The sequence below is a fragment of the Onychostruthus taczanowskii genome, unplaced genomic scaffold, assembly GCF_017590055.1.
Source record: "Onychostruthus taczanowskii isolate IOZ18803 unplaced genomic scaffold, ASM1759005v1 scaffold10, whole genome shotgun sequence".
NCBI classification, from domain to species: domain Eukaryota; kingdom Metazoa; phylum Chordata; class Aves; order Passeriformes; family Passeridae; genus Onychostruthus; species Onychostruthus taczanowskii.
The window spans coordinates 2,210,621-2,238,359 of record NW_024496526.1 but is presented as its reverse complement, the minus strand read 5'-3'; the positions used below and the strand labels follow the sequence as shown (position 1 = coordinate 2,238,359).

The following is a 27,739-nucleotide window of genomic DNA, read 5'->3' as shown; positions in this document are numbered from 1 at the left end:
CCTCTCTCCCTTCTGCTCCACACAGGCAGCTCAGCAATCCTGTTCCACTTGGCACATTCTTCTTCCTTCACTGCTTGAAACGAAGGAGTTTCTGTCACTGCCACACCTGGACCTCTGCACAACCACAGCCTGGGCAGCACTCACAGGTTTATCTGCATGGCTCCCCCCAACCCCAAGATGTATTTTCCTGCCTTATTTGCCATTGCTTTCACTGAAAGGCAAGAAGGAGCTGGAAAGCTGGTGCCAGTAGGATGCCAAATATATTCTTTCTTACACAGGAAAAGGAATAGCAACATATCACCAGTAACTTGGATGCTGTCAAACCACACTCAGTGCACATTCTGGGGAGGGATAAAGATGGCTACAGCTCCCTTCTGTGGTTAAACAGGCCTGGCCTGCTCTCTAAGGAGCTCACTCGACTTTGGACCCCCTCTTTGGGTCAGCCCTCCAGCCGATTTCACCTGTAATCCAGGGTTTTTCCTTCAAATCCTAAAACTGGGAGCAGAGGCAGGGTAAAGGTGCCCTACTCATGCTCTCCTAATCCAGAAAAAAATGAGAAGCAGTAAAAATGAAGTAGCATGAAAATCATCCCCACATCAACTCTGTCAGCTGAATCCCAAACCTGAGTTGAAGAGACTGACCACACTGAAGTGTAAGGACAGGGACCTGCAGATGGCCACCCCTAGCTCTGACATTTGTGCCCATCTCAGGCAGCTCAGGAGAAGGAATTCTTAGCACAAATGAAAAGAGAGAATAGACATCTGTTGTTTGGGAAATCTGTTCTGAGATGGAAGATGGAGAGTAACAGCAAAGCTCTGAAGCAATACACATTGTTTCACAGATTTCCTTGTCAAGAGATCTTGTGAGAGGTGTGAACATAACAAAGTGTCATCATTCCTCCAAGCTGAATCCATACAAATCATTGCCCTCAGCTCCAGATATAGGTTTCTAGAGCAAGCAGATAAACCAATCTCCCAACCCACCAGGCATTTTCTCCTATCACAAAAACAATCCAATTATCTTTGCCAGGATGTCTGTTGAATACTCATGGAAAGGCTCACGGGTACATGACCTTCACGACAGAGGAACGGCAGAAGCAGCAAAAGCAGAAAATCCCAGAAGTTGCAGTACTGCATAAATCATATTCTTCCCCCCCATAAAATCCAGACCATTGAAAAAGCATCACTGACCTCTCAATCCCAAAATACAAATAGGAATATTTATTTGAAACCACCTTTGACAAGTGCTCACCTTATCTGAGGGATTGTTTGCCAAGTGGGGAGCGAGGCATTTGACTTGGTAAATTCTTCCTCCCTCAAACTCTGTTCTGTCACTCTATGTACACACACCCATACATATGTAAATATGTAAAGCAGTGCATAAACAAGCCCATAAGGTTTCCCCAGCCCTGCTTTGAGATCTGTGCTGCTGGGCTTTGAGAGGACAACTCACCTTGGGCTTTTCTACCTGTTTGGTTGTCTTGGTCAGGTCGCTGGAGTTCTCGGCTGACGACGTTCCCGGTGTCCTGGCTCCATCTGCAGACTCCAAGCCAGGAAGCAACGCTTGAGAACAGCTGCACTGGGGCTCCTTCACCTTCTGACCTGAGATCAGATAGGTCTTTAAACCTACAAGAAATAGAAATGACCAGTCAGAACCACAGAAAGACAGGGAGAACACTCCTTTGGGCTTGTCAGACACAGTGACTACCAAAGCACTGCCAAGACTCTGGAATACAGCACACTAAAAGAGAGTGGCTGGGAAAAATGACCAGGAATACAAATATGTTCTCTGCAAAGTGGTGGCAAAAAGGGTTCCCCAAATCTGCTGTTCCAGACACAGGAGTGACTCCGACACACAGCAACATGTACTCTCTTTATTCCACTCTCACTCATGTTCTTCTGAAAAACACAGCTAAGACCTTATGTATTTGCTTCTAAGTCGTAATTTGAGCTTTCACTTTAACTCTTTACTTCTGGAAAGGATCTGCAGCCTGGTTTTCACTGATATCTGTATTAATATTCTACTTCTGAAAAAGCAGCATGTACTGCTTCACTTGCCAGAGAGATGTCGTGAACATTACTTAGTGCTGGTAGCACATTGAGAAAGGAAATGGCATTTAAGTGCTAGAAATTCTGATGGGTTTTCATAGTTAGTGCAGACTTCACATTTTTAAAGAACAAAATCAATCTCCCTCTCTCGCACGTACACCCACACACGCCCTCTGCAACTGGTGTATGAATTGAAGCATAATTGGAAAGCAGATCCAATATTAAAGGCCAGGCTGGTAAATAGCAGGTTGTATCAAGCTGAGCTGTATCAAAAACCTGTTCAAAAAATGAACGATCGGAATTTCATTTAACATAGCACTTCTTTTACATCCTTGAACTTTGCGCTGTGGTGTTCCGGGCTATTTCTAGACACAAAGCCTGAGAAGGAGCTCTTAACCACAGCTTTCTGAATTCACAGGAGTTCATTTCATTCCCTCTGGATGGGCAATGTCCTGCTCAGCACCGAGGGGCACCGATGTCCCTCAAAAGGAGCGGAGGGCACCGGTGTGCAGAAGGGCAAAGCGCTCATTTTTCTGTGGGGCCAGAGCCCACATTTCCAGGGAATGCTGCCCCAAATCCTCCCTGCCCCAGGCTCCTGGGATGGCTGCTGGGTCCCACCTGGGTCAGCTCTGCAACCCCTCCCTAACCCTGAGACTTGGCTCCCAGTGCAGCCAGACACGGCTGTCACAGCCACCGACCCATTCCACTGGCTCCATGCACAGGGCGAGCGCTGGAAATAAATGTGTCAAGTTGCAGCCTGAGGAAGAGGGCAGGTTCCTGCTCCCTGTGATAAGGTCACTCTCTCATAACCTCCTTCACAGACACAAAATCATATTCCATAAACCTTGCTTTAGGTCTCTAATACACAACACAGACTGCGCGCGGCCGAAACCTTTCCAACAAAAATAATTCAGGCACACTAAGAGCAAATTTGCAGTTTCTGTCTTTATGCCACTCGTAGCTTCAGCTCCTGAACGTGACAAGCAGCACAGGAAGCCACATCCCTACCCACCATGTCCCCCTCGGGCTCCAAAGCTGCTGGGAAAGCTCTGCTGCTCCAAAGCCGGGCGCACTTGCTGGCATCTCGAGATGCGACGCCATAGCCAATCTTTATTTTTATATCATTCATAGCAGCGCTCAGATTTTATTTGGCAGTGCTGCTTAATAAAATCCTGACTGCTGCTGGCTTCCAGATGTCGGGCTCTCTCCTTCAGACTTCTGCTGATGGGGGCTGTTGTTTGAGGAATTCACCACAATCAGTTCACAATTATATGTTTACTCTTGTAAAGGCTGAAGCATTAACTGACTACTCCTATTTTTAAAAGCTACCTTAAAGCAACAGGAGTAATTTCTCTACTCCTATTATTCCTCCAATTTTTTTCCTACACAAACATCTTTTCTTTGTTTATTGTACTTTTGAAAAGGCACTTTTTATGTCTCACTGTGCTGTGCAGGAAAATTATTTTGTCAATCTTGTTGCATGCAGTAAAATTATCTCCAGTTTGAGCTCCACACTGAGGAAAAGGGGGAAAGGCTACAACACCAGACACTGCAAGTGGATTTGGGAAAGCAGAATCCAGACTTGCCCCAGCCTGAAACCCACCTTGTCCTCTCCATCCCTGGCAAACTCGCCAGCCCACAGCACATCAACAGCAGCCACTCTGTTCTCCAGGCTTTAAAGGTGGCTAAAATGCCTGGTTGTTGGCACCAAGGACTCTAAAAATCTCTTTATTCCCTCCTCGTGCTCCCCAGCCCCAGCATAGGGAGTGTTACTCAAAAGGGGTAATTTGAATTGGGACACAGAAAAACCAATATCCTGCATGTGTTTTGTATGGAGCCAACAAGAGAGCTAGGAGGAGAAAAAGGTTATTTTTGTAAAGGTTTGGAAAAGGAGAGGTGTAAAAACCTTTCATCTTTACAAAACTTTACTAACATGGCCTAACTAATACTTTGTTTGTTATTAAATCCTTGTGATGGGAAAACTCCACTTGCTTCAGGGGTCCTTGGAACTCTGTGACACTTCACAAAGCACCTCCTAGGCTGAGTCTGAAACATTTTGGTATAAAAAAGGGTCATTAGTCGAGTGGAACTGTACTGGTGTAACTAAAATGCAACATTTGAGAACTTCCTCCTTTGACATTTCCAGGGAATTAGTACAACCAACACTGTCATTTTCCACACAAGCAGTGCAGCGAGTGAAAAACATCCACACCGGCACGTTCAAATCAATTAAGTAACATGACAATAAGGAATGAATAAATAGAGGAGCTGCTATTTTATGTGAAAATGCAATTTTTGGTCTGTGTTGCTGCGCAACGAAGTAACTCAAGACATGGCAATGCAGAAAATGATATGAGGTGCTTGCAGTGCTATTTATAAAGGCCAAGATCAATCTTGTACTCACTTCCTTCCCTGAAATTTATCCAAAATAAATGCTGAAGCACAACCTCAAAGTGCCTGATAGCAAATCTGTCCTCTGGCAAGTTTTAACCTGCAATTCTGCTTTTTCCAGAGGTGGTTCTTGGAAGCAAAGAAAGGGAACAGGCTACAACAACCCCAATAAACCAACTTAACACAGTAATATTTTCTGCCCTGAGAAAAAAACGAGCTCTCTCGTGTTTCTCTGAGGAACACAAACCATTCCTTTCACTGCTCTTCAAGGTCTGAGATCCTGCAAGCGTTATAAAGAATAACAGCTCCTGCAAAATGAGCCAAAACACTCATTTCTTGAAGTCATCTACTTTGAATATTGACATGGCAGTGTTTGCAAAGCGTATTTTTGACAAAATAATAACAGATGAGATCTTCATAGAACGGCTGTGGGTTTCTTAGTCCTACTACTGTGGAATTTTAGAAGCATTAGTGAGTCTCTGTACTTGGCTCCTTCCTTCAGATCGCCTTTCTTTGATCCCTGGCATTTCTCTGAGCTTATAAAAACAGAAAACCCACCCCCCAACCACTAAAAACCACTCCTAATAACAACAAAAAAAATCATATGCCTGCGCTCACACACAAATTCTTTTCCGTCTGCACAAAAATAAACAGGAGTTATTATAAATAAGGCTGTGTGTAAACATCCCAGGCTTCCCCCAGGTTGTGGTGGCGTGAGAAAAGGCGGTGGCCGCGAGCACAGGGCATGCAGGAGCACAGGGAGAGGCTGCAGCTCCCTCCTGCCATCCCCAGGGACACCCCGAGCAGCCCTGGAGAGGATCCCCATCCCCAGCAGGGCCTGCAGAGGAAAAGCACCCCAGGTCATTTGTGGGAAGTTACTTGCCAGGAAGGAACAGGGAAAGGGAGAGGAAAGATGTTCTGATCCCTCCTTAATTCAGTCATTTATTCCTTCCTTTCAGCTCATTTATCCTCATGACTTCAGGTCAGAAGTTGCTCTTATTCCAATCTAATCGAATTTTTTACATTAGGAGAGGACATCCCTCCATGCATCTGTTTAGGACAGGATGTCTTTTCCTACAGGAAATGAGGGATTAACACAAATACTGACAAGAAATTCTTGGACAAAATATTCAAGTTTCAATTTTTGATGCTTCAACTGTTTGGAACTGAAACTTTTTACCCCTCTGTTGATAGCACACAGGAAAATTTCTTTCTCTAGCAAACATTTTTACACTTCTCATGTCTCTGTATAAGGAAATTCAAATTCTTTTGAAAGCCTTCTCAGCACTGATTTGAAGAGACACGCAAAAACAATGACATTTCAGTCACGGCCTTACGGATTCGTTTAATCAAAATATCCCTGTTCCTCCCTCCATGGATCACTTCACCTTTTTAGCTGCAGTGTGGGCAGTTTAACAGGTGAGCATCCTTTTCTGATTAAATGCTTGCCAGTACACAGCCCTCTGTGCTATTTTATTACATCAATATTCCTTATATTGATGTAATAAAATCCAAATTGTAATGATTACAACCCCTTTGACCAAACAGCTTTATATTAATGCTGCTCTTTCACTGTTTAATTTTTCAACATTTCCTTTGCAGTCTCCATGTTTTAACCATTTAATCATATCTCAGGTCTGAGCTCCTTTCTGAACTGATGGGTAACTCATTTCTGGGTTCTGCTTCTCTGCAATCCATCAGCTTTTTGCTTTCTCTTTTTAGAAAGACAATAAGAAGTTTTCTCCATGCCTTTTAAAGACATCTTTGCACTTTAACAAAAACACGGGAGTGAAAATACTGATATTCAGGCACTGCCACTCTAGGGAAAGGAAACACAGACCTACGGTGAGGTTTCCTCACACAATAAAAGGTGCTGCTACACAATTTCATTAGACTGACTTGCTCTGTAAAATAAATTATTAACTGTGAATTCTGGAATGTAACATGACTGGCAAATAGTAACTAAAAAAATCCCACCAATGTATTTATTTCTAATTGCAGTCTTTTTTGGGCATCTCACTTTTCTGTGCTGGTGGGTTTGGTTTTTTCCCTTATCAAAGCTCAAATGATTTTTCAGGCACTAACCTAATGTCCATGCATGAAATAACACAGCACAAACCACCAGCCCAGGAGCTTTAGTATCCTTTGGGTCCAAGCTGCTGCTGAATCTAAAGATGATTTCCAGCAGCAAATATTGTCCCTCATTCTTAAAGTTCAACTGTTGCCAAATCTGTATTTATGGGGACTGTTTTCTCTTTATTAGAGCCAGGGAGTTCACACAAACTTCTTCCTTCCTCCCAGCACAACACTCTCATCTACTGAATTGGGAACTGGGATTTTATACCACAAAAAAAAACAAACAAAAAAACCCTGTTGTCTTGTCACTACTCGAGGTTTAGCTTGGGAATTAGGGAAAATTTTTCAGTGAAAGGGTTGTCAGGATTGGAAGGGGCTGCCCAGGGAGGCGGTGCAGTCGCCACCCCCAGGTATTTCAATGCCTGGACACGGCACTCGGTGCCTGCCTGCCAAGGGGGCTGCCCCCAGGTATTTCAAGGAATGCCTGGACACGGCACTCGGTGCCTGCCTGCCAAGGGGGCTGCTCACACACAGCACCTGGTGACCCCGGAGGGTTACTCCAACCCAAGTGATTCTGGCTCTGTGAATCCCCCCTCTCTGATGTTTGCTGCAGGCCCAGGGGGCAGCCCCAGAGCCCAGCCTGCTCCCTCCCACCTGGGCTGATGCTCAGAGCCTGCAGAGCCACCCTGGTCCTGCCCTGCCCTGCCTCTTGTCCTGCCCGTGCTCACAGCACCCTGGGCCTGCCAGCCAAAGCCAGCACATTTCTTCACACAGGTTGGATTAAGTTCTTTTTTACTCAGAGATGGGGTAACTGAGAGGGGGTTTTAAAATTTTTTATTCTATTTTTAGTCTCATGAGAAGGGTGAGACAATATAGAGGTTGTAATTCATGCTATTACAATTAGAAGCTATTTCTTAATTACTATATATGTATAGAGTAATTATTTTATATTTTTATATCTTTATGTATTTATTATATATATAATTGTTTTATTATATATTTTATAGTTCTATTTCTCTGAAGTATTCAGACTTTTTCCTAAGCTATTTTTTGAAACTTGTTTCTAGTTCTATTTCTCTCTCAACAATGTCTATCTTATTCTATACCATTTCTCAGTCAACATTTCTAATCTCAAAGTTTACACACAAAAGCTCACACAAATATGAGCCTTCTGTAAAGATTTAAAAATTTTCTAGGAATTTATTTCCCCCACACACACAATTAATGAAGACCTTTATTTTAATTCTTATAACCCCATAAAATGCTTACCATTTTCTACTGCCCAACGGGGTGTGTGTAACATCACACCCAGCAGTTCACTGAACACTTCAGGATCAAATGCACCCTAAAGACCCCACATTATCATAGCCATTCTTGAAAAACAGTTGGGGAAGCAACAGTAAAGATAAACACAATGCATCTGACTGCTCTGATGAAGGCTGTGCAGAATGACATGAAAAAAAAAATTCATGAGGTTTTTTTTTCTATTTTAAAGCCCTAAAAATACCCCTAAGTGAATCCCAGCTTTTTATCTGCAGATATTTCAGCGATAAAGCTGGAATCCAGAATCACACCACTGTCTTTTATACAGCAGGCTTTGTGTCACTCACACTGCACGACTGCACAAAAGGACACTGAATGACTCTATAAAAAATTGAATTTATTTCCCCCAACCTGCAAAGCAATGAAGCAAGTCCCACCCTCTAACCCACAGAAACCACTTCCAGCTCAGTGCAACAAAAGCACATAACCCAAAACACTCGGATTCCAAACAAGCCTACCTGGAAAAGCACTTTGAATGTATGGAGCAACATTTCCTGTGGCTAAAATGAGAAAGAGAATTTCTGAGCCAACTTGCTATCTTAGGTCTCTGGAAAGCAGAAACAACGATAATAAGAAACAGAACTTTATAGACTGGAAAGACAAAAGAAACTCAAAAAAGCCAAAGCCCGAAACCTATCCTCATAATCTCCAAGGAAGAGCTGCAAGAGCCAGAGAAACCAGAGGCATCTTCTGTATTATGGTAAACTGCTGTTTTCCTTATGCCCCCTTTCTTTAGCAAAGCACTTATTTTTGATCTTTTGATCCTCTAACAGACAACAGTGGGTTTGGAAAATGCTGATAAACAACACATGTGCAATTTTGGTATTCAACATCTGCCAGTTTTAAATGGGGAACTCTGGACCCAAACCCACAATTTACATTTATAGCTAAGCTGCAGAAAGGAAGTTGTAGGCTGGTAATCCATCCTTGTTCAGTCTCTTTTATCTTCTTCTCACCTGAGTGAGATAAAATAACCCAGCCAAAGGAAAAACACAGCAGAAAAAGGCCTAGGCAAACCCAGCACAGACATGCAGCTCAAACACACTGGTCCAGCCGCCACTGCTGGCTCAGGAATATTATATGTATTTATTTAAATTCTCCTGGCAGATGAAAGACAGGCTGAAGAGAGACTCATCCCTAAACTGGGCTTTATGACTGCCCTTATTTACGTTCAGCTCCCCCAGCTCTGCTGGTGCCCAAGAGCCTCTGACCATGGCCTGAGAGTAAACAGCAGATGAGCCCATTCTCTGCAGTGACTCTGGGGTTTTAACTCATTTTTTCACCTCAGTACAGCTCACAGCTTGTCACCTTAATAGCAGAGAAAAGCAGGTTTAACGAAAGGTAAGCCTGGGATTCTGCAGTTTTGCCAGGGGCAAGGGAAGCTTGAAGTCCAGCAAATTTACTAACATGCTTCAGAGAAGAGATTCTGTCCTAAGAGTTCCTCACAAAACCTAGGAGATATATCATGTTCCTACATTTAAAGCTAAAAAGAGGCCCTAATTCCAGCTCTAGGATATTGGGGATTAACTGGTAAAAATACTGTCTGGCTTTTACTGACATTGCTCAGCCATCCTGTAAACTCTCCTGCAGTCTGGGTCACAAAGACAAATTCCATGATGCAATCCCACGCCTGAAAAGGCATCTGCTATTATTTTATTGACATTATTTTTCACATTTATTGACAATCCCTTTGCCCTCTGTGTTAATTTTAACACCTAAAAAGGAATAAGCATACTAAGAGAACAAGAAATGTTTGAACAATGCAGGTGGCCAAGGCACAAATCACCCAAGCACGTGAGGGCATGGCACTTGCAGGGGGCTCCAAACACTTAAAAAATTATTCTATTCCCCCCCCACCCCAGAATATCTTTTTTGGAAACAGAAATGATAATGAATTAGAAACTGAATCAATAAAGACACAGCCCATTCAGAATTCATCGTTTGCTTCACTGCTGGATCGGGAATGAAGTGCCAGTGGCAGAGCAGCAGCAAGGAGCAGCAGGGATGGAGACAGAGCCTCAGCCCCAGTGCAACCACTGTCCAGCACTGCCCAGCTCCCTGCTGCAGCCACTGCAGACTGCGAGCTGTGGGATGGAGAGCTCCATCCTGTGGGTGTAACTGCAGGGATGTAAAGCACGTGTAAATACACTTTGGACACATAACATGCCTGTTTTGGCAGGCTCAGGACCCTGGGCTTCAAGGAAAATTATAAGGTCACAGCGCTGTGAAGTCTTTTGAAGACATTACAGAGTCTTTTTCTTGCAGCTTCTTGTTCAGGATGCAAATGTGGGTTTGGAGTTTTTTCTTCCCCCTCATCATTGACAGGAAGGTACCTCAGAGCCCAAAACCAGACGGCCAAGGCCATAACCAACCCCAACAGCTCCACAATGTCAAACACAGGGCACAGATCAGCCCCTGGAGCTCTTCCCTAACACAAATCCATTACACACATCCCTGTCCATACCTGAAATTCCTGCTGCATGGCAACAGCATGGAAACCAGCAGGATGACAGAGGAAGCCTTTGGGAATAGTTTTCTGTATGGCCTCTTCAATCCAAGCTTTTGGGCAGGATCTCTCTAGGTTTCCCTGGTGAATTTGCACACGTGGGAAGTTCTGACATTCTACATCGCCCAGAGAGTGCAGCAGTCCTTTGGGATATGTAGAATATACTTCCAAAACTTCCTTTTTTTATAAACAAAAAAGCATTTCCAACTTAAAACTACTGTGGGAGGGAAACAAGCAATCTGAACACGGCACAGGAGATATCTCCAAGGGAAGGACTTCAAACAGTCTATTTAAACAGCAGCGTTATAAACCAGAGATCTATGGACAGATAAGGATTTCTCAACAAAAATTCCACTGCTCTAGACAGGACAATTATACAAAGCCACAAACATCCTAGAAAGACATCATATATATTACATTTTCTTCCCACACAGTAGCTGGCATACCTCAGGAACTACGGATGGCTGCACCAACCTCTGCTACACACAGGCAGAATTACAAAGAAGTCAAAGAGAGGCTCTAGGTGCAAGTTTTCTTAGCTCCAGGCTCTCAAGAATGGAAAATTATTAATTTTAAACTAAAAAGGCAAGGCCACAGTGAAAGCAGTTAGAAGCTTATTAGAAATCCCACCCAGAAAAATTCCACTTGGGACCAGAAGATGCCACCTATCTTTTTGATTGATATTTTAGAATTAATGAATAACAAACGTGCAAGATGGAAGAGAGGACTCCAATAAAAAACAATAGTCTGATGCAACTGGAGCCTGCTTGGCCCATGGTAACCGAGTGAGCTATTGTGGCTCTCTGGACTAACACTTTTTAATAGAATCCAGATTCAATTCAAGCAAGACTTTAGCAGCCTGTTTTGTTACACTGCTGCAATCTCTTTGTGTTGACAGGACTACGATCCGGCAAATTCTTTCCCTCTTGCATAATGCAGGTAGCTGGATGTGACATGCTTAATCAGCATTTTTAGGGAGCAGGGCAAGCCCACAGGCTGGCAGTGCCCTCATGCTCCAGGGGTTCAGAGGGAAGTAAAACCCAAATCAGCTAAAATCCATGTGCAAAGCTGATGGGCTCTGCATGGGGAACACAAGTACCTTCCATCTTGTAACCTTGAAGAACAATTCATTAGCTTGATTAGCCTTAAGACATACTCAGAGAGCATAAAAGATTTGCCCTTAAGGGATTAAATTAAAAGAAGTAAATCTGCATATTTTAGGTAATTCCTGCATTTAAAAAAAAAGGGCTTTTTAGAAGTTGTGTATGTCTGCGTATCAATGCTCCAAGCAAAGAAAAAGGTCATCCGGGGCCCCCAGCACAGGAAGGACATGGACCTGTGGGGAGTGAGTCCTGAGGAGGTCACCAAGGTGATCAGAGGGATGGAGCAGCTCTGCTTTGAGGAAAGCCTGGGGGAATTGGGATAGTTCTGCCTGGAGAAGAGAACCTTTGGGATGACCTAATTGTGGCCTTCCAGGACCTGAAGGGAACCTGCAAGGAAGTTGAGAGAGACTTTGGACAAGGGCCTGGAGCGACAGGACAAGGAGGAACAGCCTCCCACTGTCACAGAAGGGCAGGGTTAGATTGGTTATTGAGAAGAAATTGTTCCCTGTGAGGGTGGGGAGGCCTGGGCTGCCCCTGGATCCCTGAAAGTGTCCAAGGCCAGGCTGGACAGGGCTTGGAGCAATCTGGGATAGTGGCAGGCATCCCTGCCCATGGCATATTTGGGGAACAAGATGAGCTTTAAGGTCCCTTCCAACCCAAACCATTCCATGATTCTACGATCATTTTTCCACCTGCCATCAGAGCCCACCAGCACAGTTTGAAGAGTTAATGTTTATACCAAATACTTGTTCAACACATTTTACTATTAGATCAGTTAATAATGGTATTTCTTCACCCATCCAAGATCTTTGGTCAGAATTGACAAGTTACACAGTGAGCAAGAACAGTTTTGATAGAGCCTGCAAAAAATGTTGCTCATCACATGGGCTGGAGTTGAGCACACATATTCCAACACTTGGGAAGCCAGCAATCCCCCCCCCACCCCAGGACTGCTGGCTGAGGGAATCATGTGAGCACCAGGGTATTTATTCAAATTGGCTGCAAGAACCCAGACAAACAGAAATAATGTTGCAGTAGTGAATTCAGTCATTTCACAACTCCCCCAGCGCGGAGCCTTGTGCAATCCAAACAGGCAGTTGTAATTCCAGGTAAGTTGTTATTCATAACTTACACACCGCTTGTTTACATGTGGTTGACAGTTTTAAATGGTTACTAATTCAGTACTGAAAAATAAAGCTAATGCAAATAAAACTGCTGCAGGAGGCACTTCAGAACAACAATATCTCACAGTGGTATAAACACTGGTGAGGTGGTGAAGAAGAGACTCCCAAGAGCTGCCACCACCTAAGTATGTATCACTATACAGCTGTATTTTAACTGGCAAGCTTCAGCCACTCAGTATTTGCAGTGTTTCTAGCTCAAAATAAGAATAATTTCAGAGCCAATGCTCTTTTCAGAACAGCTACTTGAGTGTTGTCTCTCCCAAGCAGAGGATCAGCTTTTCAGTTTATTCCCCTCCTTAGGTAAAATTGTAAACAAATAATCATTCCCCAAAATAAAAACCATTTGAAAGCCCAAAAACAAGGTTAAAAAGGAAATGTTGCCAGAACTATGTTTATTTACACAGTCAAAATGTTTCTGAAATTCCTTCCATTTCCTCAGTGTACAACACTGAGGCAACCTCCAGTCCTGACAGGCCACATTTGAACCGTCCCCTCCTCTCCGCACGGCAGCCGCGGTTTCACACGCCAGGGTGGATCCACAGCATGGATCTCTTTCACCCAGGTGACACTAAACCCATCCTGGAGATGGATCATGTGGTGCTACACATGGAGCAGGCTCTCAAGACCAAGGGGCTGCTGTGATGGCTGGCTGCAGGACAGCCCTGTCACCTGGTGAAAAGGACACCGTGCTCTTGGCTTGGCAGCCTGATGGGAAAGCCAAGGCCAGCTCTTTACTGGAAGAGTCTTGTCCAACAGCTCATTCAACCTTCAGTGAAGGTTTCTACCTTGTGCTCCTCAGGCTCTGGCCTCTAAGTGTGCCAAAGCACCCAAACTCTGAAGAGTCAGGAAAGCACCGCAACCAAGAATCAGGAATTGTGGAACGGTTTGGGTTGGAAGGCACCTTAAAAACCATCTAGTTCCAATACCCGCCTGCCATGACCAGGGACTTCTTCACTAGACCAGTTCCAACGTGGCCTTGACCTTCTAGTACATCTTCTACTGCTCTCTCCCAAAGGATCACTGTCCAATGGAATCCACTGCATCTCTTATTTCTGGAAAACAACCTGATGGGCAAAAAGGGTGATGACACCCCCCCACCCCCAAAACTGCAAGGACAGAAAACAAATTCTCTGTCACACAAGTAGCTGTAGAGGGTTTCAGCCCATCCCTCAAAGCTTCCAGCACAGAGGAGCCAAACACCTGGGTCAGGATCATCAGAGCTTACACAGATAGCTCGTGCCAAGCCTTAAACCATGTGTGGTGACCACAGCTAAACCTGTGGTCCTGTGTCCTCACTGCAAATGCTGGATCACTGTAGCAGCACGTACTTCACCAAATAACATAACATGATGGATTATAACATGATTCATGCCCATAAAGTACATAACATAGGCAATTAATTCTTTCATGTATCCACAGGAACACCCAATGAAACAGACATGGAGATATGTCACTTGCTACCCAACAGATTTGCTTGATCACCATTACGTCATGTCAGTAAATCCATCCAGTGGGAAGGACATTAAATAACATGCAGTTAAAGAAACATTCTCTAAATGCACATCCACTGAAATGTTCTATTTGCTCTTTTGAAATGAGTCCACCCCCATACTCCCAGCAGCAAATCTTTGCCCAGTGCTGATACTCAAACCTATTTTTAAGAGGACGGAGATACCAACACCACCAGACAAACAAGTAGAACTCCTTCAAGTGACATAAACCAGACATGGGTAAAATCAGCATTTCTGTTTCTCCAAGGTTTGAATATTCTATAAATCATCTATTATTATTCTCTGCACTTGGACCAGTCCTGGCAGCCTAGTTCATACCAGAGCAAGCCCCCAACCACCAGCTCCTCCATCAGCTCATGGCCCACATTTGATTTCTTCATCCTTTGCAAAAACATTCTCAGACTTTGTGCTAATAACTAGCTGATTACATTTCAAACCCTCGGGCTAAAAGTTATTACTGGGGAGTGCAGGAATGTGTCTGGAATGCAAAAACAACGGGGGTGAAAAATCAGTGGGCTCTGAGCTGGTATAAATAGATAGTTCCCTGCGGAAACTCAACTCCTCTCAAAAACCAAACCCAAAGACAGTGCCCTGCTATCTCCTCCAGTTAATCTCACTGGAGAACGGACTCAGCCATCTCCCAGCCCTTAGGAAGAGGCATCTCCAATCTCCACAAATACAATATAAATAATGTTCCTCTTGTGCTTGCATGCCAGATAGAGAACCACCGTGCGTAATCTGTCGATAAACTCACGTAAGAGACAGTAGTTTCGTGACATGCCAAATACTTCACATCTTGGAAAGAAATGGGGAAAAAGTTACTCTTAGGGAAGCTTTCTCTATGGTTGAATGATGGCAGGTTTATTGACAGAAAGTTTCTGGTATGCAAACTTACTGTGGTCCAAGCAAATTCCTGCATCACCCTCCACCTGGAAGTTCAAGCTGAGTATTAAACCATGAGATCATCACAGAGGTCTGGTCTCTCTTTCCAGTCTCTGCAAAGGGGGTGTCAGCACTCAGCAAGAGAGCAGCCCTACAAGGGCTATAAGCAGGATTTATGGGATCCATGGAAATGAGGGATCAGTCCCCCCAGCTTGATTTCTGGGGCTTTGTGCTGCCCCTGTGTAACTTACATCCCTTCTCATTTGGATGCAGAGTTATTCTTAATCACTTTGAGGTACAGAAAACACTGGGGAAAGTAAAGATTACAGGTCTCTAGAAGAAGATTGTTCTAAAAACAACCTATTTATTTGCAGCCTTTAGGCAAAAAAAGCTTTAAAAAACAACCTAAAGAATGAAGATCAAGTGAAAGCACAGAAACAAAGAAATATCCCCTTCCCCATTAAACTCTAAAAAAAAAAAAGCTCTTGGCTGCACTTAGAAAAACTGAAAGAAATCCAACAAAGACTAAACATTTCCCTAACCTCTGTATTTGCCTCTCTGATGCTGCTGCCATTTGCTGCCACAACTCTGTTAGAACTGGAAGAGACAACTTCATAGCCCAATTCCTTTGTACTTCCACAGAATCACTTGCCTAATGAAGTCTTTCATGGCTTATTTGAAGATTTAAGCATTCAAAAACAAAATTCCTCAATGAAGAATGAAGTGTTTTGTGGGATTACTCTTTCCCTGAGGTTAGGGATCAAGGTTTCTCAGAAACACCATGAGTCACGGTGGTTTTAGCTTACTCATCTTAAAAAGTGTGGGTTTTTTAATCTGATAACAAGCAATTCTTTTTTTTTTTTTTCAAAAGTATTTGAGACAACTTGTTTGAATGAGAAACAGAATATACTTTTTGTTACCCTCACACTTGTGCAAACTATTTTATGTAAAGGGAGGATTTTATAGCCAACTTTTGACATTTTTCAGCATGACTCTGCCATAACCAGTACAATCTCTTGCTGGTTTAGAAGCAACAGCTCATCTAGAGTGCAGCAAGGCAGCTGCACACCTCAGAGGTGCAAAGCAAAAAAGCACTGCTAAAATCACCATTTGATTTGCAATGTCTTCCCTCAAGGAAACTGAAATTAAAGACACTGATATCACAGAATGGTTTTAAACAGAGTGCCTGATTTACAGGCGAGCTCACAGCTTGGTCAGTACATCTATTCCTTGGCACCAACACCAAAATCCAGTCTGTTTTCACATCACTGTTGTGTACAGTGAGATCTCTGCTCTTTATGGACATTTTGCCTTCCTGAGTGGATTTCTGACTTCATTTCACTTGTGTTGTTACTCTCACACACTTTCCTTCCTTAATCACCAATACATAAATCATAGATGAATTTGATGTTAAAATAAAAGGTACCCTCCCAAATGATTAAGTCTAAAAAGCTTTGTTAACAAACTTGTTTAATTTTAACAATTTTCAATAAATGAAGAAATAGGTTGTAAAAATAGTTTTTAATATAAAGGAAGACATGTTAGTGCTGCGGGTGTCGTAAACAGGAGATTTTTCTCCCTTAAAAAGCATCATCATAGGTATCTCAAACACCAGGAAAATCAGAATGATAAGTATATTATGATATGCAGAACATGGAAATACATGTTGCTAATACAATGGGGCTTGTTCCACTTGGGGCCCTAGACTGGAAACCTGTATTCATGGCTCTTAGGAAATGAAGCTTCAAAATGAAGAGCATTATCTTCACACACCGCACAAAGCCCAACCTATACCATTTTTTTTTCTTGGTACTAAATCCATAATTCTAATTTTTTTTTTTCCCAGTTAGCTTCCTAGACCAAGAAAGGATTTTTCAATTTCACATTGATCCATGCCACTGGAATTTCATGCAAGATTTTGCTTGGGAAACTGGAATGGAACTGTATGAACTCAGAAGGGAGAAAGGAAATACTTTTTTAGTAGTTACTGGAGGACTCCACTAAATCACAGCCATCTACCCAAGGTACTACACAACAGCTGGGTGTCCTTTTTGCAGAATACAGGGAATATATAGAATATGGAATTCATACAGTATTTCCTAGAAAGAATTTCCCATACCAAGCCTATACAGTAGTTTTAATTTTCTTTTTTTATTTATAAAGCTGACACAGTGTTAAGGAGCAAGGTCTGGTTTTAAAAGGAGGTGTGCTTTTCATCTTTTCTGTCAGAAGCATAGAAGTTGTTTACTTTAGAGGAAAACGGATTATTTGAAGTCTGCTCTCCCATTAGCACCACAGCACAAGCAAAGCATTTATCTTTTCTGCAGGACCTGGATTGTGCATGCATCCAGGGAAGCTGCACTTTCTCTCCCAGGCAAACCAGCAAGCACAGAAGCCTGGGGGTAAAAAAAAAAAAAAATTAAAAATAAAATGTAGCTGTGCTCACTGAATGCTGAAGCTGTTATTTTGGGTGAAAGCTGTGCTGCTCCTGGACCCTCTCCGTGGCCGGTATCTCCTCGTGCACCCAGGGATGGGCCCAGCTGAGAACACACATCCCAGCTGTGCCTGCAGCTGGGGCTGCCACAGGAACCCCCTGGCTGGGAATGAAAACAAAAGATGCTCCTTTCCCTCCCTCTGCTTCTGTGTGTGATCAGATGGATCACCTGTGCACCTCCGTGTTTTTACTCCCTCTGTTTCACTCCAATGAGAAGAGATGGAATCCATCTTGTAATTACATTTTGAAATGTTTCTCCTGAAAAAGAGGGGATAAACCAAAATCTATGCTAAGGATGAGCACAAGTCTTCCCAAAGCAGCTCAAATCCTCAGTGCAGTCTGAAGGAGGCTGACTTTCTCTGTCAGCCTCTACCACTATGTTTGCCTCTGCAGAGAGGAGCCTCAGTGGCTGTGGAGAAAGGGATCCTCTCTCCTTGTGGCTGTCTCAGCCCGAAAGCAAGATCTGAGAGCTTGGTTTGGTACCTGCCCTCCTCTTTTGCTGTTTGCTTGAAGCTGATGAGGTGAAGTACTGGGGTCTCTCAAATGGAGTTTTTGCCACCAAGTTCTGCACACGGGTTTGTTCTGGCTCCTTGCCACACAGAATGAGAGTTCAGTTTGCAGATCTCAGTCTGAGTAAGATGACAACTTCATGTCACCACTGAGTTCACAGCCAATACCAAACTGGGAGGGGACAGGGCACAATGACAAGCTGGGAGAAGTCAACAGACCAGGCTGCTCTTCAGAGAGACCTCAGCCCTGAGAGCATCCCAGTGAGCACTCAAAACAGCACTTGGAAAAGCACCTCCCGTTCTGGGCTCCCCAGAGATGCAGCTGGTGACACCAGAGGGACACCAGAAAGGAGGATCTCAGATGATCAGGGGGCTGAAGCACTTGGTGTGTAAGGACAGAGCTGGGTTTTGGGAGCTTTGTGAGGAGAAAGCTACAATCACCTAACAGGGCAGGAGGAGAGCCAGGCTGCCCACAGAGGAGCACAGCACCAGGACAGGATGTGATGAACACAAGTTACAGTGGGAGAGATGCCTAAAACCCAGCTCCAAGCCTCTGCTGAGCCCCAGTTTGGACAAGGCACCTTCAGAGGTCCCTCAACAGCCTGTATTATGCTGTTTAACCAAACCAAATGGAAATCAAATGGCTGCCACATAGAAAACTACAGGAATAGTCAGATTTGCCTCCAAGATCTACTGTGTGCCTGTCTGGTTTACATTGTCACTGATGCAGCAGAACACACAGGCAGGTAGAAGTTTTCCAAGTTTTTGTCACACTTGACTTTAAAATTCTATTTCATATTCTAATTTTCCCAGAGAAAGGTCATATTAGGTGAATTTTTTGAATTCAGGTAAATATTAATTCCTTTCAGTTGAGATGTCAACATTTTCAACATTTTCCTTTCAACATTCTTACTGCTGTTTCTTCAGAAACAACATGTAGGTTAGAAATGAGAAATTCACACTCTGTTCTGAGGAATTTCCACCATAACCTCAAACGGCCTTGGAAAACACTGACCACATATACTGGGATTGCATGTATGCACCATCAGTGAGATGCCTGTGTGGGGCAAGACCTCCTGATTCACAGTGGGAAATCCAATTTTCAGGTCCTGTTGTGGAAAGGAGAAGGACTCCAGAGATGAACTGGTTCACCTAACTCAAAGCATGAAGGTTACAGCTGAAAAGTATCCATGTGAAATGCCAAAGGAGTTATTTTTATCCCTCCCTCTCATTTAAATTTAAAGCAGGACAGCAGTACTGATACTGTGAGGTGCTAATGTTGAAATGCAAGGGGAATCAATAGTTTTTCCAGGAAGAGAGAGCTTGGAAAAGAGATGAGCAGTTTAAAGTCTGCTTCACCTCTGCCAGCAGCAGTTTCAGCCACCTCCTGGATACTCAAAACCCAAATTATCTCCAACACCTCACTTCTGCCAAATACACTAATTTTTCTCTCATCATCTAACAAGTCCTTAGCTTGCACACTCTCAACAGCTCTTCTGAGTTAACATAATGAATAAAAAATAGGCAGCATATTGAATTAAAAGAAAAAAAAAAAAAAACACGCAGCATATTGAATTAAAAAAAAACAAAACAAAAACCAACCTGGGAACAGCTCTGCCAGCTCTGGCTCTGCCATGCAGATTTGATCCCTCCTGCACAGGAGGCAGAGCATACTCACACAGCCACCCACCTCCAGCTCAGGAGAACACAAAGCTCTTATCAAGTGTTGCACTCCACGTTTCCAGGCTGGAGGAGAGGCCAGACCACAATTTAATGAAAAGTGGTTCTCATTCTCACTCTCCATATGTGCCTCTGGAAACTTCCCACTAGAGCTATACATCACAGCAAATTAATTATTGTGTTTGAATTGGCTTCCTTCAGAAAGCTGCAAAATTCTTGTCTGTTGGGGCAAGGGAAAAAAAAAAAAAAAAAAAGAAAAAGCAGGAGAAAATGCAAACAGTGAAGTCACATACAGCTTCCATGGCAAAATCGTTTTGAATTCCAATTCAACTGGAATACAGCAGCCTCGGAAATGATGGTTCTAAACCACAAACAAGCAAGGGAATGTTTAGTAACCCCAAGCAAAAATCCCCTGGCCTCTGCAGCAACACAGCTCAAGCCTGCAGCTCTCCATCTATTTATAGACCTGGGGCACATATCACTACAATAGCTGATTGTGCTTTGCAGCTGTTTTGTGTATCTAGAAGGGCAGGAAAGAACAGACTGCACTTTGATCTTGCCCTTTTTTGGAGCAAAAACAACAACAAAAAAAGGCCATTAGGAAGGACTCAATATTTTGGAATCACAAGGGTCCATGCTCCCAAAGCCACAGCTTACACTTGGCGTGGAGGGCTCCCAGCACATGTCCAATTGTTTACTGGGATTATAAATCCAGGCTCTAGTCAATATTTATTCTAGAAGCATGCAAACTATTTCACCTCGCATGAAAACATATGTCAAACCTAATTACAGGAATCTTTACTCCCTAGAGCATCTGTTAAGTGATACACACATGAAATTAAGATTCAACCTGAATGCAACTGCATCATAAATTAGCACTTGGTGTTTCTGGGGAGATTAAAGAAATTAAATATTTGCTCAAGATAACATTGTGTGATAAGAATCAACTATGTACAACCTGTACAACATGTTGGGATAAAAGCTTTATAAATTATACAAATGTATTGGAGCTAATGCTGCTAAAGGCAGACATATGTATGATTTACAGCAGTCAAATCAGTAATCCCTACCTCAGGAAGTGAGCTGGTCCTTCCTGATCTCTGAGATTAGGGAGGAGCTACTGTAAAACTCTCACCTCCAGCACTCAAACACTTGGATGATGGGCAATACTATGAGGAGGAAAAAAAAAATCTTACCTTTTTAGCACTAAAAAGGGAATAAGCCTAAAGCAAGCACCCTAAGTACCTGACTGTACCAAATCCAGAATACCTGAAGAATATTTCTAATCAATTACTGATGGATTTACAAACTGTGATAAAATGTGAAATGGGATTTAAATGTGCTGCTTACAGTTACTACTCACATGAATTTGAGTAATTTGTTTCCAAACAGCCACGTGCACTAAAGTATGTGAATATGCTTAAAACACAGCAAGTCTGTAGAAGATATTTTAAAAAGCACCATTATTAAAAAACAGAAGGTAAGAAGTGCTTGTCGTGAGCCCTGTGGTGGGCTAAGAGAAGTGGCGGGCTGAGAGAACTGGAATTGCTCAGTCTGGAGAAGGCTCTTGAGTGATGTAACTGCCCCTTCCAGTTCCTGAAGGGAACCTGCAAGGAAGGTGAGAGAGACTTTGGACAAGGGATGGAGGGACAGGACACAGGGAATGGCTCCCACTGCCAGAGGGCAGAGCTGGATGGGATATTGGGAAGGAATTGTTCCCTGTGAGGGTGGGCAGGCCCTGGCACAGGGTGCCCAGAGCAGCTGTGGCTGCCCCTGGATCCCTGGCAGTGCCCAAGGCCAGGCTGGACAGGGCTTGGAGCCCCCTTGGAGTGGGAGGAGTGGAACGAGATGAGCTCTGAGGTCCCTGCCAACCCAACCATGGCTGATTCTGTGATTCTAGGATGATCATCCCTGGGTATCTCCTTGCTGCACAGCAGCTGCAGGGCAGCCTTGCTCTTCCACAGCTCTCAAATGCTGATTCTGGAATGTCAGGGAGAGGAAATAAATTATGGAATTAGGGAGATGGAAAAGCAGCAGTAGGCTGCAAGAAATGCAGCCAATCAAATGGAGGAGAGAACAACTCTAAGAGGAAAGTTGGCAGGATTGGTCTTTTGTTAAGTGCTAAACAGTCTCTGAATTATCTGTATTGCATCATCAGCACAGCACATTTGATCATTCTGAACAAAGCTTTTAGACTTTTAAGTATCTAAGATGGGACATTAAATAGTGCTCTCTAAAACCTTATTTTGAAAGAAAATATTTAGGTATATTCCTATCCTAAATACTGTTTCATTTCTGCTGTGGGTTGTATCTCTCTAGCTTGTTTGTTGAAGCCAGAATTCACAGGGACGAAGAGTTTTTTGTTTCATTTTTAGAGTACTTGGGACAATGTTCTTGATTTTGATTAACACTATTGTATAATTATATATTAGATTTGACACTAATACATGAAGGAATAACTTACTAAATTAATTATTTCCATTGAGGTAATAACAAAAATGTGTATCACCCTGAGAAAGGGTATGGGAGTGCAAGAGCACATCTTTATTGCTAAATGTATAAGAATTTTTCACATAAATTACAAAAACCAATAAATTAAATAAAAACCAACAAGAGAAAGCATGAGCTGACAAAGACAGCAGGGGTGTTTATGGGGCTATGATAATGAGATTTAGAACCACTGACAAAGTCATTAACCTGGCCCAAGCAAACTACATTTCAGAAAAGGGATGCTCTGAAAGGTTCCAGTGTCTTCATATCCTACAGGGCAATCCAAGACTGAATTTTTTTTTCAATTTCAGACTCATTAAGAGCTGGAAAAGGTGAAATTTAGAAGATCACTCACATTATTCTCTTCCTGAAAGCTTTTGGTAAAAATCTGTTTTCCAAACAAAATACAAGATGATTTAGCTACAGTTACCAGCAGGATCACTGATACCTGTTACCACAGTAACTTCTCAACAGAGGGATGTCTTCCTACAATATTATTTCTACAGCAAAACATGTTAAACATTAAGTTCAAATGTCAGCTTGGCTCAGCCTGAGCTAAACTTTAGCTCTGAGTAGTTTACAGCTCTTGTGCAATGTCACAGCATTAAAACCTTCATTTTTGTGCCCATGTGGAAGCCACCCAGACATCCTGACACAGAGAATTTCCAGACAGGAAAGTTGTTCATTACTGCTGAACAGAACTGAGCTAAAACACCACTGGGCCCTTCCCTAAATCTGCAAGAATGGGAATTCTAGAGGAGAGTCCCTTGACTGAGGCTGTGGGACAAGGTACTCCAAGACACAAGGTAGGACAAATTCCCCGCTCTTGCAAAACACAAATGCTAAAGATCAAGTTCCAAAGAAAAAAAGAACCAAACTCCACTTGTTGAGTGAGATGTCTGAGATAAGTTAACTCCAGTATCTCTGAGGGGCAGCACACACATCCCCCCAAAGGAGCTCCCCAGGGAATGCTGCTTGTGCTGGAGCAAGGAGGCAACCCTGGACTTCAAATGACTCAACACTGGCATGTGACAGAGCCAGCTCCCATTACCTGACCATATTCCTCATTTTGTCACTGGACAGCACCAAATTCAGCCTGGAATATATGGATAAACCTCAGAGAATGGTAACCTTCACTGCCCATCAACTTGTGCTGCTCAGACCTTCTCCAGGGCCGAGTGACAAACACGTAAGGGATCCATGTCAGAGACGGATTTGTGACCGCTTTGGGATCTACTTTCCAAAACAGAAATGCAGCTTTTAGAAAACATTCCCATTTTAACAAGCAATGGTGCACACTAATAGAGCCCTAGAAATAGTTTTACAATTGAAACATTACACACAGTAACCGCTATTTATACTTCAATATGTCAGCCTTAAATATTTACTTTTCCACTCACTTAGTTTACATGTTGTGCCAGCAGAGCACTTTCTTGCATCATTTAAAGACCTTATAGAAATTTAAAACTATCAGAGCAATGAGGAAAAGTATTACGAAGTAAGAAATTAAATGATGAGGTAAAATATATTTGCTATACTTTACGCAAAAATTAATTTCATGCAGAGATGCACGATCTCTACAAGTAATTAGGTACTTCACATTATTTGTTCTGATTTAAAAAACCAAACCTTTTTTTGAAAAGCAAACTGTTTAGAACGTTAAACTCTATCCAGGCTTTCCATTGCTACATGGAGACCATTCATCAGCTGGCAGCATTATGTTATTCCCCTGCTACGTGGGCTCTGAAAAGCCAGCGATTAAGTTCAGAGTAAATGTTTCTAGGTAGAGCTGCACATCACACAGCTGTACCAGCAGTTACTGGATATTTTTCCCAGAAAGCAAATGGGCTGGGCAGCTGTATTTTGACAAGAAAAGTTGTTTCCTTTTATGGCCCAGAGTTGGTGGCTGTGGTCTGGGGTGGGAAAGCAGTGGGCAAGCACCCCATGCTTCATCTGACAGCACTGCCATCCCTGGTCCAGCTGGTCTTCCCAGAGTCACCCTGATGGTTCCCTCCTAGCACTCACTTATTTTCAAGTGCAGAAGAAACACTCCAGATAGGATATTGTATTATTTACTTTCCCTTCTGCTCTATTTTAGGTCCCATAAACCCAGAGTTTAAACAAACGACTCGGACTGAAAACCGTTTACGGGCACTTCCTAGCCCACTGGATTTGGGCTCCTCTCCTGCAAAGGAACCAAGACAGGCTCAGCTGCTCTGCCACTTTTCAATTTGCATATTTTATTTTTTGTGCCATTAAAACCAGCTAAAACGGATTTTGAAGAACAAATAGACTGGAAATTCTCTGCCAATTGACCAACACCGAGATTGCACAATGTCCCACGTTGTGGCCCGTATAAAATTAAAGGATGACTGTGACCGTTTCCAATCAAGCTTTTGGCCTTTTCCTTGGGAATTCTGAACTGATGGGCACTTAATCTGGAACAACTGTAAGGAAGAAAACAAGAGAGCAGAGGAAGTGGGAAAGCCCCTTAGCAGATGAGCTGCAGATAGACAAGGAACACCTGTCCGGGAGCAGATCTGCTGAGCAGGATCCCAACCAGCCTCCCTGCCTACTTACTCCATTCCTTTATTTACTTCCTTTGCTTCAGCTCTTCACTCTTCACTTGTATCAAACACTGAACCAGCCCTTTTTGTGGCTTTAATTTCAGTGTGGAAACCTGGAAGGAAAGACTGGAAGGAAGAAAAGGGCAATGGGGAAAAGTAAGATGCTGGAGGCATGGAAGAAAAACATTTCTATAAGGAAGATAAAACAAATTTTCCAAAGGGTAATTGGAAATTCAACACTTCTAATCTACATGGAAGGTGGAAGGCCAAGAAATCAGAGCTGAACAGTGTGTGCATCATATTACAAACAGCAAAGCATAATTACCTCCCCTACTTAAAAATCCTTATCTAATTTCTGATCCTTTCTAAAACAAAGCAAAACTGATATTTCGATGAAGGCAAACTCAAGCAGCGTTCACAACCACTGCACAAGCAGAGGAGAACCAGCCTCTTAAACTGAATGCACTTTCCCATGGTTCCTTACTTGAATAAAAGAGAAGAGAGGGGGAGAATCAGCAGAGAAAGGGGGAAAATCAGAGTGCAAATGAGCAGCAGAAATGGAGGGATACAGTAGAGGGGCATTAATGCCGAGCCTGGAGGCTGAGTTGTAGGGATGGAGCTTTGCTGCTCAGTTATTTGCACAAGCTTTACAGGCATGGGAAAACTTGTAAAGGTTGTCAGGAAACACAAAACCTCCTGTGATGGAAAATCCTGCAGGGAAACGCATCCTGGCCACTGCCTGAACCCCAGCCTGGTTGGGCTTCTCTGCTCCTCCAGCAAACAACGTGCACCTCCAGCAATTCTGAAAAAACTGAGCTTGGAAACTGAATGGAGAAATTAAAAACTCATCTCCTTTCTGCCAAAAGCACCACAGGGTGCCCAGAGCAGCTGTGGCTGCCCCTGGATCCCTGGCAGTGCCCAAGGCCAGGCTGGGCAGGGCTTGGAGCAGCCTGGGACAGTGGAAGGTGTCCCTGCCATGGCACGGGTTGCACTGGATGAGTTTTAAGGTCCCTCCACCAACCCAAATCAGTCTGGGATTACATGGTTCTGTGAGAGGAGGGATTTCAATTTTTGGAGTAAATCTCTGTTCTATTCCAATTACATTGATCCCACAGGAGTGGGAGACTGGAGAAACAGGCCACCAGGTCTCCCCACTGTTTCTTGGGAATGTGCTTATCATACCAAGGGCTTCAAATGAGTGAAATGTATTTACACTTTGCTTTTCTTCCTCAATTCAAGTTTAAAACTCAATTTCCACAACCTGTAGATGGAGAGATCAAAATGAGTTAGGGACACAACTCCCACTGTAATTTTAAATTGCAAATTAAAGGCAAGGCATAGCCTGGAGAAACTCGGGGCTTGTGAAAGTTCAGTGTTGTAGAAACTGTTTAAATTTTAAGAAGGTTATAATGGGAAATTTAAATAATTAGATCTGGCACTGTTACATCAGACTTGAACAAAACCAAATAAAAAATTCAAGTTTCAAACTTGGAGAGAGAACAAATTATTGACAAAACTGGATACAAACATACACTGGGCAGCATTTCGTAATATACATGTCCCTTTGCAATTCAACAGGGAAATTAAAAGAGGAATAAAAATTAATAAAATAGATGCAAAGAAATCCTTATGCAAAAACCCTGATAAAAATTAATGTAAAAAATACAATTCCTTAAAAATTGCTGAGACCCTTAAAAATTAGTACTTCAAAGCAACAATTTTCCCAATAAGGGAAAGAAACAGAATTCATTTGAAAAAATTCCTAAAACAACAAAAAACCAAATAAAACCACCAAAAAAAAAAGCACCACAAAACCCCAAACTGTGCGTGAGGGAGAGGGCAGACAGTCTCAAGTTTTGGGTACCTAAAAACAGCCCTTGAAGTGCTCCTCCCCTGAGGATATTTTGATCTTAGTCACATGGGTTTTTTAAGGTATTTTTATTTAGTCTCCCTGTAGATAACTGCAAGGAGAGAGCTGCTAACACAATATTAAATTAATGATTTGATGGCTGCCCTCATGGCTGAGAGAGGCTTTAAGTGTGAAATATTACCAGTAAACATCAGGACTCAGCAACCTCGGAGAACACTCACAGACACACACACTGCTTCCATCACTTGCCAACTCTGTCTCAATCAAAAAATCAAATTTATTTTCTTATTCTTTGATATTTACCCACTTATTGATAAGCCTATATAATTGAACAGGTAGATAAGGAAAAATGAAAATAGAAAGAGAAAATATTTGAGAATGTCTTACGATACACAAGTGCTCTTGTTTGCACATGGAGGAAATGGATCTTTTCCTACTGTGGCTCATATTTTCACCCAAATCACCTATTTTTCATTTCCATCTCACCATTTGCAACATAATTTTGGAAAATACACAGAAAGAACAGCTCACACAAAAATTTTTCCAGATAGCTACATCTGGTTTGCTTTTGTAAGTTTAGACAGTGTGAGTGAAGTTTCCAGTTAAATGGACTTGGAAATGCAAGAACTGCAGGGCAGAATAAATTCCAACAACAAACACACTTGTGATCACAAAAACTTATCACACAAGTGTACCCACAACAAAAGCACCTTCAGAGCAGGGATCAGCAGCTCTGCAAACCCAGCTCAGGGCACTGGGATTGGACTCAGCTGAACAAGGATAAACAAGGAAAGAGAAGACACAACAGGCAGATCTGCTCCCTGGGCTGGCACACCCACCTGCAGGGCCATGGGCTGCTGCTGCAGCACCACCAGCACCAACCGTGGAGAGAGACATCCAGCTTCTGGCTTGGCATTTGGAAAGGCTGCAGCATCCAAGGTTTTCACAACAAAAGCAAAACAACCCCCAAATGTTCCTTTGCAATGTATTTTTTTCAGTTCTGAACTAACAGAATCAATGGATTTATTTATATACTTATACATGTGCACATAGAGACAAAAATTATTAACATTGGGTGTTGGATTTCTACCAATAGGAAAAACTT

At 42.8% G+C, this 27,739-nt stretch overlaps 1 protein-coding gene across 4 annotated transcripts in view; it reads right to left on the bottom strand.

Moving 5' to 3' along the window:
- ADCY9 (adenylate cyclase 9) overlaps positions 1-27,739 on the bottom strand; it is an 83,661-nt gene that overhangs the window by 37,023 nt on the left and 18,899 nt on the right. For 2 of the 4 annotated variants that reach the window (XM_041409503.1, XM_041409523.1), the window contains exon 2: positions 1,468-1,625. In XM_041409503.1, coding sequence (XP_041265437.1) covers positions 1,468-1,625 — 158 coding nt within the window. Of the gene's footprint in view, positions 1-1,452; positions 1,626-27,739 lie in introns of all 4 variants that reach the window. The other 2 variants (XM_041409492.1, XM_041409514.1) reach the window with 1 other exon arrangement.